This window comes from Beta vulgaris, chromosome 8 (assembly GCF_026745355.1).
Source record: "Beta vulgaris subsp. vulgaris cultivar EL10 chromosome 8, EL10.2, whole genome shotgun sequence".
Classification (NCBI taxonomy): domain Eukaryota; kingdom Viridiplantae; phylum Streptophyta; class Magnoliopsida; order Caryophyllales; family Amaranthaceae; genus Beta; species Beta vulgaris.
In genome coordinates, this window is record NC_079209.1 from 44,886,921 (window position 1) to 44,900,627 (window position 13,707).

At 35.9% G+C, this 13,707-nt stretch overlaps 1 protein-coding gene and 1 long non-coding RNA gene across 3 annotated transcripts; both read right to left on the bottom strand.

Annotated features, from left to right (window-relative positions):
* Window positions 1-1,347: 1,347 nt before the first annotated feature.
* On the bottom strand, window positions 1,348-4,285 carry LOC130589770 (uncharacterized). Its single transcript, XR_008967419.1, has 2 exons — window positions 2,690-4,285; window positions 1,348-2,302 (listed from the first exon to the last, which is right to left on the bottom strand). It is a non-coding gene; the product is annotated as an uncharacterized LOC130589770 (long non-coding RNA).
* A 4,216-nt stretch (window positions 4,286-8,501) lies between these two features.
* On the bottom strand, window positions 8,502-11,201 carry LOC104883681 (uncharacterized). 2 transcript variants are annotated; one of them, XM_010668230.4, is made up of 5 exons: window positions 10,962-11,201; window positions 10,500-10,630; window positions 9,993-10,254; window positions 8,980-9,903; window positions 8,502-8,860 (listed from the first exon to the last, which is right to left on the bottom strand). In XM_010668230.4, exons 3-5 carry the CDS (start codon window positions 10,139-10,141, stop codon window positions 8,758-8,760), a joined length of 1,176 nt encoding a protein of 391 aa, XP_010666532.2. In that variant the 5' UTR covers window positions 10,142-10,254; window positions 10,500-10,630; window positions 10,962-11,201; the 3' UTR covers window positions 8,502-8,757. The 2 variants fall into 2 exon arrangements, with proteins under 2 accessions (XP_010666532.2, XP_010666533.2); XM_010668231.4 differs by having other exon boundaries at window positions 9,993-10,257.
* Window positions 11,202-13,707: the final 2,506 nt, after the last annotated feature.

The following is a 13,707-nucleotide window of genomic DNA, read 5'->3' on the forward strand; positions in this document are numbered from 1 at the left end:
TTGATGTTCTTCGCTTGTTAGCTACACAAGGTTGTCCATTAAGAGGTCATGATGAGTCGAAGGATTCACACAATCACGAAAACTATCTTGAATTTAGAAAAACTTCGGCAATATATAATAAAGATGTTGGCGAAGCCATAAGACAAGCTCCTTATAATTCCAAGTACATTGCTCCATCGATCCAAAAAGAGATTCTCCATATCATTTCTAATATGATAGACAAGAAATTTGAGACTCCAAATTTTGTATTATTGTTGATGAAGCACGAGATGAAATCTAAAAGAGAGCAAATAGGACTTGTATTAAGGTTTGTTGATCGAAACGGAACAATTAGGGAGCGATTTTTTGACCTTATACATACATGTTTCAAATACATCGGCAGCAACTCTTAAGAGGGAATTGTGTTCAGTCCTTTCTCGACATGAAGTCGCGATTGAAAATTTTTCGAGGTCAAGGATATGATGGTGCTAGTAATATGAGAGGTGAGTGGAATGGTTTGCAAGCATTATTTCTGTCTAATTCCCCGTATGCTTATTATGTTCATTGTTATGCTCATCGTTTACAGCTTGCTTTAGTTGCTGCATCTAGAGATGTAAGTCCAATACATCAATTTTTTCTAATTTGACTTTTATTGTCAATGTCATTGTTGCATCTCCCAAACGTCTTGATGAATTGCATGCAACTAAAGTTGTTGAAATTAAATGGTTGTTATCTATTGGTGAAATAGAAAGTGGTAGAAGGGCTAATCAGATGGGTACCCTCAAAAGAGCTGGAGATAAATGTTGGGGTTCACATCTTTACTCTATTCGTAGCTTGCTTAAAATGTTCAATGCAATAGTCTCACTACTTGAGCATATCATGGCAGATAAATCGTGTATATATTCTCAACATGGGGATGCTGATGGTGCTTTAAATTTATTGATTTCCTTTGATTTTGTGTTCATAGCACATTTAATGGAAGAATTTTTGAGAATTGTTGATGTTCTTTGTCAAGCTTTATAACAAAAGTCTCAAGATATTGTGAATGCTATAAAACTAGTCTCTACGAGTCAAACTCTCATTTAAGAAATAAGGGAGAATGGATGGGATAGTTTTTTTGGTTCAGTGGGACTGTTTTGTCAACAACATGATATTCTGGTGCCTGATATGAATGCTCCTTATCTAGCTTGTAAGGGTAGAGCTCGTCATCAACATGATCAAGTTACAATGAACCATTTTTATCGAGTTGAAATATTTTTAAGTACAATTGACAAGCAATTACAAGGCTTGAACCGCAGATTTAACGACAATGCATTGGAGCTCTTGATCTTGTCGTCATTGTAAGAGCCAAAGGATGGTTTTAAACAATTTGATATCAATAAGATTTGCATAGTAGTAGAAAATTATTATCCAAAAGATTTTACCGAGCAAGAGAGGTACAATATGAAGGATCAATTGCAACATTTCTTTTGTGAAGTGAAAGATGGTCAAAATATGAGAAATTATTCTACCTTGGAGGAGGTTTGTGAACAATTGGCAAAAACAGGAAAGTCAAATGCTTATTTTTTGTTTGACAGATTAATACGTCTAATATTGACTCTTTCTGTGTCAACAGCTACAACTGAAAGAGCATTGTCATCCATGAAAACCATGAAGACAAGACTGCGTAATAAAATGGAAGATGAGTTTTTGGCGAATAGCTTAGTTATTTATATTGAAAGGGAAATTTCTAAGAGTTTTAGCACCAAGTCAATTATTGATGATTTTAAAATTTTGAAAGACCGTCGAGCGTTACTTTAGTTCTTTTTTCAATAGTGGGATCATGACCTTGTGGTTTTAATATTTTTATATCTATTTTGTGATATTTTAGTTTAATCTATATTTTTACATTGGATTTAGAAGTATATTCATACGTTCTTATAGTTTTATACTTTCATATCTGTTAATATGTTATTGTGAAAAAATCTGGCCCCTATACAAAATCTTTCAACATCCGCCACAATCTGGATATGAAAACGACTTGGACAACAACTTTGGGCGACCAACACAAATATAGGCCTCTAGAGAGGCCATAAGAGTCATTGCCCACCCAGTTCCCATAACCTAACTTACTAGATAAAGGTTTTAAGCTAGAAGCCATACATTTAGTTTCCGATGAAAAAAGAAAATCTAAAGCTTCACTACTAACTAGCCATTTGAGGAAGGGAAAAGTAGGGGAGTTAGTAGATTTAAGGCCCCTATAGTTCCACAGGCCTTCATATCTCATTTGATGAGTGAGTTGGGTCAGTCATCATAACCCTTGCAGTATCACTTCCCTCTGAGCCTCTAGCATCCACATCATCTTCACTTACAGTGTGTTTGGTTCATTTTTAGTAAAGGAAAGAAAGGGAAGAGAAAGGAAGGGAAGAGAAAAGAAAAGAATGGAAGAGAAAGGAAAAAACCTTAATTTCCCATGTTTGGTATAATTTTCTCTTTCCTTCCGAATTCCCCCGCTTTTGGGAGGAAAGGAAAGTGAAATTTTATTAAAGAGTCTTTCCTTCCAATTCCTCCCATTTCCTTTCACTTAATTTTTTTTAATGAACCAAACATTGGAAAGTAATAAATTTCATTCCACTTCCTTTCTTTTCCTTCCAAATTCTTTCTACCAAACAAACTGTTAGGCGAAATTTTTCAGTTATGTTTCCACAAAAAAAAAAATTATGTTTTGTACCTCTTCGATGATGAACTGGCGTTTCCTGATGAATCCAGTAGGGACTCTTCATAATGGACTGTTGCTCTTTCATTAACGTTTCTTCCCCTTTACTGCAGATATTTCTTCTATAAATCTTCCCCAGAAATTTACTGCCCAAGTACCCAAGCCACGAGCCTTCTTTAGTTGTTTCTTTCTATGTTTTCTCTCTTTTTCTATAATACTCACCAATTTTTTCACCTTTTTCCCATTTTATTTTCCAAATGGTCCATGGGTAGGGAAGAATCCGAGGATTGTTGGGTAACCTTCGTTCCATCTGTGTCCATTTTACCAAGATCCAGCTGGCCCAACTCTGATTCTGCCGAGTAATAGATATCATCTAGGCTTAGACGGTGAGTGTGACTAGGTCCAGATATTTCCATCCCACCCTTAATAGTAGCTTTACCTTTGCCACTTTTTTGTGTCTCATTCACTATCAGAACATCCACAATTGGTCTGGGATCCTCCTGATCAATTACAGTTGGGTTTGGAATTTTTTGTTCAGTTGGTAATATGGTATGGTTCGTTTTTTTTTTTTACTGGTAGCAGCATAAGTTGTGTTTGGGATTGGGGTAGAGTAAGGAACGAAAATGGTAGCAGCATAAGCTTGTATTTTCCATCTTTTCAGGTGAAGTGTACTCAAGTCCTACAACTGAAGAGGGAGATAGTGAACCTAGGGAAACATTCCTCATAAATGCATTCGGATATCCTTCACTGCTATCCCACCTTTGTGTTTTTATGATTATTCTTATTCTTATACCTCTTAGGGTCTCTTGCATTAATTACCTTGAGCCTCACAAAACTGATAGAATTTGTGGCGCACACGGGAGTTTTGATGGACTCGAATAGTATCGTAAAATTGAATTTTCATTGATAATTAATTGTACAAGTGTGTTTGTGAGAGCTCATGTCTCTCATTCACCTTGGTAGAACCCTTTGTTTCTACCTTTCCTAATATCTTGTGTGTAGCTCACTTTATTTGGCTCCCCCTCATTTGAGCTCATCTTGCTAACTCTCATTTGAGCTCACCTTTTAACTCATACACATACAACATATTTATAGTCGTTGTACCTTAGTTTTTAGATTTTTCTAGACCTTGATATTTCTAACACACACTCAAATATTCTAAACTTAGATTTTTTTACATAGATATTTTACAAGATTTTTCTAGACAATTTAGGACATGCATATAAGTTTTTTCTTACATTACATGACCTATCTAGAATTTTCTAGATTAACTTTCATCACTGGGTGAATTAGGTGTGGGTCTAATTTTGTTTCAATGGATTTTAGAAGAAGGGAACTTTGAACCAAAATGTGCATGACTTACTTAACTTTCCTGGCTTCCTGTGGCATGCCTTGATTGTAACATTTTAGCTAAGTTTGCCAGCGAATCAGTGAATTCCTTCCCCCATGTTTTGTTTACCATCTCACTTTCAGGTCTTCCCCCGCCGTTTCGACGTTTTAGTCTTGGTGATCCAGGTTCCTCCTCCAATATTAAGCCTTTGCATTTCATACCATGGACTATATTACCTCTTGAGTGTTCATTAATGGAGCTACTTGTTGTTTGGGTTTGCGTTCTTGGCTGATACTTTTGATTTGTTCCAATTACTAGATTTCCTAGCTGCAGGAATTTCCTCCACTTCCATAGTGATCGACGTGATTCAAGGTAGTCATCTTTAGACGAAGAATCAGACTGGATTCTTCTTCTTTTGAGAGAGTATGGATCCTTGTTATCGACAATTTTACGTTTGGGACTTTGGGCCTTTCATCAGGTGATGATTGGGAGAAGGAATCAGAGAAGGATGAGAAGAATATTAGAATAATCTAAAAATCTAAGGGAAAATGTGAAGTTACTAGAAAGTTGTACAAATAAAAATCTAGTAAGTTGTAACATATTTTCTAGAAAGCTTATTTGATGTAGTTGATGTAGAAAAATCTAGAGACAAATTAAAAAATAATGTAAATGAAGCATCTAGATTAGAACACTCTAGGTTAGCTACATCAAGATCTATAAATAGGCTTGTATATCATGGCATTTGCAAAAAATAAGAAGAAAGATTTCCCCATATACACTACTACTCCTCTCAATATTCTACACCTTACTCCACAACTAAATACAAACCAAGACTCCAAATATAATATCCACCACATTCTTCCACTCAAATTTCTAACATTTGGTATCAAGAGCTTGTAACATACCCAACATATATACCAATATCTTTCCCAAATGGCCAACACCCAATTTCCCATTCCAATTTTTGGGGGAGAAAATTATGATTTTTGGAAGTTAAAAATGAAAACATTGTTAAGATCTCATGGCATATGGAGATTGGTTGATCAAGGCTATCAAGAATACAAAGATGAAAGCTCTTTAAGTGAAGCACAAAAAAAAAAAGCTTGAGGAAGAAAGGATGAAGGATGCCAAAGCCTTGTATTTAATACAAAATGCACTCTCCGAGCCAATATTTCCAAGAATCATAAGGGCCGACACGGCAAAGGAAGCGTGGGAGATCTTGCAACAAGAATTTCAAGGAGATAGCAAGGTGAGAAGTATCAAACTTCAATCTTTAAGAGGGGAATTTGAAAACTTAAAAATGGAAAAAGGTGAAACAATGAAAGACTATTTTTCAAGAGTAGTTGAAATTGTTAATCAAATGAAGTCATATGGGAAAGATATTTCAGATGAAAAAATTGTTAAGAAAATTTTGTTAACTTTAACGGATAAATATGATGACATTGTAGCTATAATTGAAGAAACAAAGGATTTATCAAAAATATCGGTTGAACAATTAATAGGATCATTGGAGTCTCATGAACAAAGAAAAAATAGACATGCAAATGAAGAAGTTGAAGAGATGACTTTTCAAGCAAAATTAACTTTAAAGAAGCAAGAACATAAAAAGGAAATTTCATCAAAGAATGATGATGATGGAGAAGAAGAGAAGCCAACAAAATACAAAGGCATGGACTCCAAACTTTTTTGTGAAATTTGTAAGAGGACTAACCATGTTAGTACCAATTGCTACTTAAGTTTCGGAGATTGGCTGGTGACAAGAGCATCACTGTAACAATTGGTAACATGAGTACCAAAATATTCTATGGAGAAGAAGCAAATGGAGGTTGCGGTGACATGGGCGCCAGCACAAGAAAATTATAAGCGTAATGTTTGGTGAAGGTTGATGACAAGTGCATCAACAATGATCAAGAACTTTTTGGAGCATACATCTGAGAGTACAAGATTTTTAGATTAGGGGGAGTATTAGAATAATCTAAAAATCTAAGGGAAAATGTGAAGTTACTAGAAAGTTGTACAAATAAAAATCTAGTAAGTTGTAACATATTTTCTAGAAAGCTTATTTGATGTAGTTGATGTAGAAAAATCTAGAGACAAATTAAAAAATAATGTAAATGAAGCATCTAGATTAGAACACTCTAGGTTAGCTACATCAAGATCTATAAATAGGCTTGTATATCATGGCATTTGCAAAAAATAAGAAGAAAGATTTCCCCATATATACTACTACTCCTCTCAATATTCTACACCTTACTCCACAACTAAATACAAACCAAGACTCCAAATATAATATCCACCACATTCTTCCACTCAAATTTCTAACAAAGAATAGTATTTCATATGAATGTCATTCTGTCAAATCAAGATGAGATGAATCTGAAACAGGGGTAAGGATGTGTTGAACCATTAGATTCTCGAGATTAATACATACTTCCCTCATAGGTCTCCTAAATATACCTTCATATCTAAAATCCACCCATTGAAAATGGCCAATTTGATATTCATAGAAGTATCCTGGGACGAAATGTTTGTCAAGTTGAACTTGAACTTTTACCCTCAAAAATTCCTTTGGACCTTCTTGCAGCGAAGCATTGTCAAATGTTATCACTCTACCTAACTTCTCAAGTGCTCTGCGAGCTCCATGGGGGTGATTGGAGGTGAGTGGTATTCCTTCAACTCGTATCCACATCGGTGCCATGGAAAGGTCGAAACTTCTGATGAATGCTCCCGGAAACCAACATTTGCAAATTAGAAGTGCTCCTTGAAAGCATGCACCTCGTTTTGCAAATAAGTTATCTCGATCATCTTCATGGGTGCAGTAGAAGAAGAAAATTTTGCCCACTTTCTCTACTGCAATTTCTTTGTCGGTTATCCAACATGACGCTATCCATTGTTGGATTTGATTTGCTGAGAAATCACAGCCATCTTTGAACTTACCTATTACAACCATAGGATAGACTACTCCAGAGGAAAGCATGTCCCCAAATTCAGAATTAATTTTAGGGCCCATTTTTTAAAATTTCCATTAAAGACATCCTCTACATCAGGATATGGATAACTCATTTAACTAATTGGAGTAAGGATATGGCTAACTGAGAAGATTCTCGATATGAATTAAGATGGGAATGGGAATATAGTAAGATAACGAGGTGTTTTGTAGATGGGGAGTTTTGGAAATTTTTTTAGAGAGAAATTCTAGTTTTCTAGAGAACTCAATATTTTTCATTGCTAGCCTTAGGGCATATTCTCTTCGGCATAAAACAACTGAACTGAACTGAACTTATTGAAGCTGAACTGAACTGAACTGAACTTATTGAAGCAAAACTGAACTGAACTGAACTGAATTAAATTGAATGTAATAAATATATAAATAATATTTAAACAATAATAATATGAATATTAAATAATAAATAATAATTATAATAATAAGTAATAATAATGAATAATAATAATAGTATTTTGGATATTTTAAATGATAGTTATAAATAATAAATTATTAATAATAATAATAATTAATGATAATGATAATTAATAATTATTTTACATTATTTGTATTAATAAATAATATCTAAGAAGTAAATTAATATTACTATTTTAATAATTATATTTAATAATATAATAATATTTAGTAATAAAAATAATGATTGGGTTGGACCGTGGAAATTACATCGTAAATCGTTTTGACACAATTTGATTGGTTTATGAGCAAAAAAATGTGAGTTTATTTGTGCTTTGACCTAAACCATGTTCCTCTTAATAATAATAGTAATAAGGATGAGTACAGCTATAATAAACAAAATAATATATAGAAACAACAACAACAACAACAATAATAATAATAATAACAATAACAATAACAATAACAATAACAATAACAATAACAATAACAATAATAATACTTAATAGTAATGATATAAAAATAAAAATAAAAATAAAAATAAAAATAATAATAATAATAATAACTAATAGTAATGAAATAAAAATCAATAATAATAATAATAATAATAATAATAATAATAATAATAATAATAATAATAATAATAATAATAATAATATAGTAATTAGTAAAATAAATTATACCAACATAATAATAATATTTAACAAAATGGTTATAAAAGAATAAAGCTGAACTGAACTTATTGAAGTTGAACTGAACTGAACTGAAAATAAACTGGGGAGAACAAATTCTTACTCTATTACTAAAAGATATATATATATATATCTAAAACCCAAAACAAACATATGTCATGCTGCCACATGTACTATCCCCTCCTCTACACAATTAAATGAGACATTAAACAATAAAAATGTGTTTCAAGACTCAAACCCCTGACTTCTCATTTGATATACTAAAGCACTAACCAATTACACTACAATACTCAATTGGTCTTTTTTGGGGGAAAAAATAATTTATAGACAAGATAATATTTCTATTTTTGAATACTTCAAATACCGTTGGTAAATAATCCGAAGCATATTGCCCAGCACACGAACTAGTTTACTATTAAAATCATTAACTTGCTAAATTTAACCATTTTTTTTTTTTGGTGAAAAGAGAGGGGAATACCCCAAACAGCATGCTAAATTTAACCATGATATTTAACATTCCTAGCTACAGATACAACCCAGCACACTTCTAGAAACGCATCATCTCCGTGACTGCTCGGTAACACTCCTATAGTCCTATGTAAATAAGTAAACAACATCCAAAGGCAACATGTTGAACGTCAAATGGTGTCGACCCCATATGCAACTACCGTGCACTAAATATAGGTTCAACATCAGGTCTTGGTTGTGATCTTCTTGTGTATTTGAGCAGCAAACCCTCCGAAGTAAGACCGGGTACCTTCAAATCTCTGCAGTGTTTTAGAAAATTTACATAAGAAACAGCAGGAAAGCAGACTAAGAATTTCATAGCAATATTCACATAAGAAACTTAAACCAGCTATTGCAATTTGCAGCAAAAATAACTGACCTTATATAAGGCTCAAGATCATTCCATTCCCACTTTGGTCTCTCTTTAAAGAGAATTGAGAAACGCTGAGCAGGAGTTGATGGTAGAGAAGAAACACTAAACGCACGAACCCAAAGTTCCACCCCAATCCTCTCTGTCAAGACTTCACCTTCCAACATATTAATATTTGTCTGCATTCCATGAGGAATTTTACTATTCCATTCCTCCACGAATTTGTCCATCTTCACTTTTCCTTTCCTCAGAATTCCTTTGGCAAAATGGACACAAACCTGTTTTTCATTCAATTTCCACAAAGAAATACCGTCATCATTGTTCATTTTATTTCCATAAACTCTCAAACAATGGGTGGAAATTCCCGGAGGAAAGCCATCTGATTCCAGCATGCAGACTACTTCATTTTCTGGTAGTGCATCAAAAGACCAATCGTTTAACACTGCATTATGCAAAATCATGTTCAAGACCGAATCCATGCATTTGTCATCTACAATTCTCCAATACCCATTGATTTCTAATGCACTAAGAGCTTCTAAGCCCAATCTTAATTCCTCATCACTTGCTTGAATCTGTCCAATGAGATCATCCCATCTATATACAGAGTTCTGTTCCTCACTCTCTGAAAAAGTATCCATTTCTGACAACTCCTTCATGCTAAAGGGTTTTTTTGAGAGAAGCAATTTTAGCTTGTCTAATCTGGGAGCAACCTCAACAAGCTCCAAGCTACCAGAAGCAACTTTCAACACAGATGCCAAAGCAGGCTGATCTAAGTTTTGCTCATCACAATCCATAGCATTTTGGGGTAACGATGATGATTTCGAAGGAGGGATGAGAAAAACAGAGTTGGATGTACCCACAAACTTGATTGCATAAGTCTTTGATTTAGTACAAAAAACAGCCTCTTCATCTGCCTCTCCCCTCAAAGACACTCTATAGATAAGCAACCGTCATTGAACAGAAAAGCATCAGCACAAAGAGATGCAACTCAACCAGCATGGAGATTTCAAAAAGATACTTACCTTTCGCAGAGTACATCAGGAAGAAGCTTTTCATCGAGCTCCAAAAGGATCAGGTCGTCATGAGGACCAAAATCAGGATGATAAGCCACGGATATTGAAGAGTTGGCTTGAAGATCTAAAACTGCTTCTACATCCCCACTTCTATCCATTCCGAGAAGCACCAGCTGTCTTCAGTTTTTCTCACTTCCCAAGATCAGACCTTATTACGACAAAGGAGTAGCATGCAACCAGAAAGCTTGAGCATGAAGTACCACTTCCTACCCTACTATCCACAATGAAGAAGTGGACAATCAGAAAAATTAGGGATGTAGGAACTTACAATATTCAATTTTGCAAATGAGTTAAATTAAGAATTTACATCTAAATTAAGAACTTACAATATTCAACAATTTACATCTAAATATTCAATTAAATTAAGAATCTAACAATATATAAACTTAGAAAAGTTGAAAAATCTGAAATTAAAACACAAAAGTATAAAGTATAAACTAAGAAGTAAGAACTTACAAGCTTGAAGCTGCGATTTGCGAATGAGTTCGAACTTCGAAGTCCGTGGGTACTGGCGGCTGGCCTACTGGGTCGCGAACTCGCGAAGCCGAACTGCCGAAGAAGGCGAATTGGGCGGCCACCGGCGTCTCCTAATCAGAAAAATAAAACAAAAAATATATATTTTCCTCATTTTAGGAAAGTCTTAACTCTTAAATGACTTATAACACTTGAACTACTTATACTTCTACCTATTGCAACATTTCTCATTTTAGGAAGTCTCCTAATCCTCTCTTTGGTCTTTGTACACAAAACTATAACGTTGCGAGTATTAAAAAAAGGAGGAAGTAGGTTATAATTAAGAATCAAATTGGGGAAGAACAACGTGATTCAACCAAACAACTAAAAAATCACAAATTATGTAAACCCTAAAAAGCGAAAATCCAAAAAGAAGAAAAAATTGCAGTGAGGAAAAAAAGAGACCTGTAGTAAAAGCTAGAAAAGCTCAGATGATGGCTTCGAGATTGAGAGCGGGTGAGAGAGAGAGGGTGGAAAATGCTGTCTACTCAAATTTGTGAATGGTGATTTTTGTTGAGGGGAGTTGGGAGTGAAGACTGAAAACTGAAGAGAAGACAAGTTTTAGAGCCAAAATTACAAGTGTTGGGAAAAACGGCGGGATAATTATAAGAGTTTAGGATTTTTCTAGATTGGTGCTCATTTAAGATAATTTCACAAAATATTGTTGTCACTTGTCAATGGAGGGTCGATTTAGTTTTGTACTTTCAGAAAAGGAAAAATTGATTTTATCAGTTCCAACTATGGGCGCCCTGATAAAAACAGTCCCAACTTTTGTTTTTTATTGTTCAGTCCCAACTTTTGGGGGTATTTTACAATAATGGTCCAGGTTAACCAGTAACCGGTTGAAGAGGTCAATTTTTTTCAACAATTTTTTTTTTTTTTTTTACTATTTTAACTCATCTTTCTCTCTCCTTCCTCCCCTTCCCCCTCCCTTGCCACCTTTCCTCCCCTGCCCTAACCATCTCTCTCTCTCCCCTAACCCACCACCCTTAACAACCCTAGCCCCACCACCCAGCAACCTCTCCCCCTCCCCGCTAGTCGCGTCGTCCCCTCCCCTTCCCCGCCGGTCGCGTAACCCCCTCCCCGTCCCTTCGCGCACAGTCGGTTTTTTTTGGCATTTCAGAGGGTGTTTGCGGCTTTTGCGGGGAATGGAAGGGGAGGGGGTTTAGCGACGTTTGCGGGGGAAGGGGAGGGGAGGGGGTTTAGCGAAGTTTGCGGGGGAAGGGAGGGGTTAGCGGCATTTGCGGGGAAGGGGAGGGGAGGAGAAGGGAAGGGGAGGGGGTTGTGCGGCAGTTGCAGAAGAAGGGAGGGGCTGCGGGGGGTGGGGTGCTGCGGTAGTTGTAGGGGAAGGGAGGGGGCTGCGGGGGTGGGGAAGGGAGGGGCTGCGTGGGTGGAGGAGGGGGTGTGGCAGTTGCAGGGAGGGGACTGCAGGGTGGGGAGGGTGGTGGCTGCGGGGGAGGGAGCTGGTGGACTGGTGTTGGTGGTTTTGGGGGAGGGGCTGGTGGGCTGGTGGGGTCGGGGTTGGTGGTGGGTGGTGGGCTGGGGGTGGGGGTTGTTAGGGGGTGGGGTGGGGAGCAGTGAAGAGAGGAGAGAGGAAAGAGGAAGAAGAAGATAGAAAAAAAAAAAGGGAATTGTTTTTTTTGGCAAGTTTACCTGCTACACAGGTTAGAAACCTGCTGGACTGGTATTGTAAAATACTCCCAAAAGTTGGGACTGAACAATAAAAAACAAAAGTTGGGACTGTTTTTATCAGGGGGCCTATAGTTGGGACTGATAAAATCAATTTTTCCTTCAGAAAAACAGATGATACCTCCGTTTTTTAATAAGTGCAACATTTCCTTTATTTGAAATAGTCATAATAAGTGCAACCAAACTCAAAATGGTAAAAAGTTCAATATTATTACAAATATGCCACCAAAAAGCAAGAGGGGACCACAACTTTTTTGTTTCATCACTTGAATTACTCTATTTTATTGTGGTCCCAACTTTCTCTCTCTACATTCCTTGGTATTCCCCCACTTTCTCTATGTTGCACTTATTAAGAAACGGAGGAAGTAGGATTTTTTTATTTTAATAATGCAATCTTTTTCACGTTCGCAAATAATAAGCTAACATTTGGCTTATTCCCTAATAAAACAACCTTTATAGTTGGGGTTCCTAGAATGGGTATAAGTTACCATTAACCTGTCGAATAGGTTACTCCTCATTAAATGACTTCTTTCCCCTCCTAAATCCCCAACCAAAAAAAAATGAAGGGTTTGACTTATAGAAAATTGAAAATCGTAAACAACCCTAAAATCTCTCTCTTCATCCATTAGTGAAATTCAAGCTTTCTCTCTCATCAATTCCATGCAATGAACATAGTGAAGTGAATTGTCACTATTTTCGCAATTCTCTCTCTTCTCACAATTTTCTATCTTCTTGTATTTCTCTCTCTTCTCGCATTTCGCTGTTGATCCAATATCTGGAGCTTAATTTGGTGGAGGTTGATTTGGTGGAGTTGTGAACAAAAAGTATTCCGGAAATTCGAGTAATTGGAGGTAATTTTGTCGAACCTTAATCTTTAAGTCCTTAAATTATTGAATTTGATTGTGCTGTGCTTGGGATTGAAAATTTTGCAATTTTTAATTGTGTTAATTAACTGATAGGATGGATAATATGACCTTAAAAATTTGCCATGGTGGTGGTTTTAAGAATGATAAGAGGGGTGATATGGTTTATGAAGGTGGAGTAGTACGGACATTTAGTGTAGATCCTGATGAGTTGTGCAACTGGTACTTTGAGGAGTTAGGGAAAAAATGTGGGGATTATCCTGAATTTTTTGGGATGTTTTACTTGATCCCTGATGATGAGGTGTTAGAGATTGGTGCACTTGCCATGGAGAAGAGGTGTATTGACATTTATATATGTCATACTAAGAAGGGTTTACCAGTTGTTCTTTGCACTAACCCACTTATTACACAAAGCCATTTGAATCCCATTGCTCAAAATCCACCAAAAACAAGACCTGAGAAGTTGACTATAAGAAGGGGACCAGAACATGTGAGATATAGTCCTAGGAAGAAAGCTATTGAGAGCACTAGTGGAAGTCCACCTAAGGTTGACCCCACATCAAATTTGCCCAAAAAAATTGACGGCACACAACCTTCCA

Bases quoted from the DNA above. Each gene is read 5' to 3' on its own strand.
- LOC104883681 (XM_010668230.4), bottom strand. From the start codon at position 10,141: ATGGATAGAAGTGGGGATGTAGAAGCAGTTTTAGATCTTCAAGCCAAC. The intron at 9,904-9,992 runs GTAAGTATCTTT...GCTTATCTATAG, and splicing joins CCTGATGTACTCTGCGAAAG to AGTGTCTTTGAGGGGAGAGG. The intron at 8,861-8,979 runs GTCAGTTATTTT...AAAACACTGCAG, and splicing joins GATCTTGAGCCTTATATAAG to AGATTTGAAGGTACCCGGTC.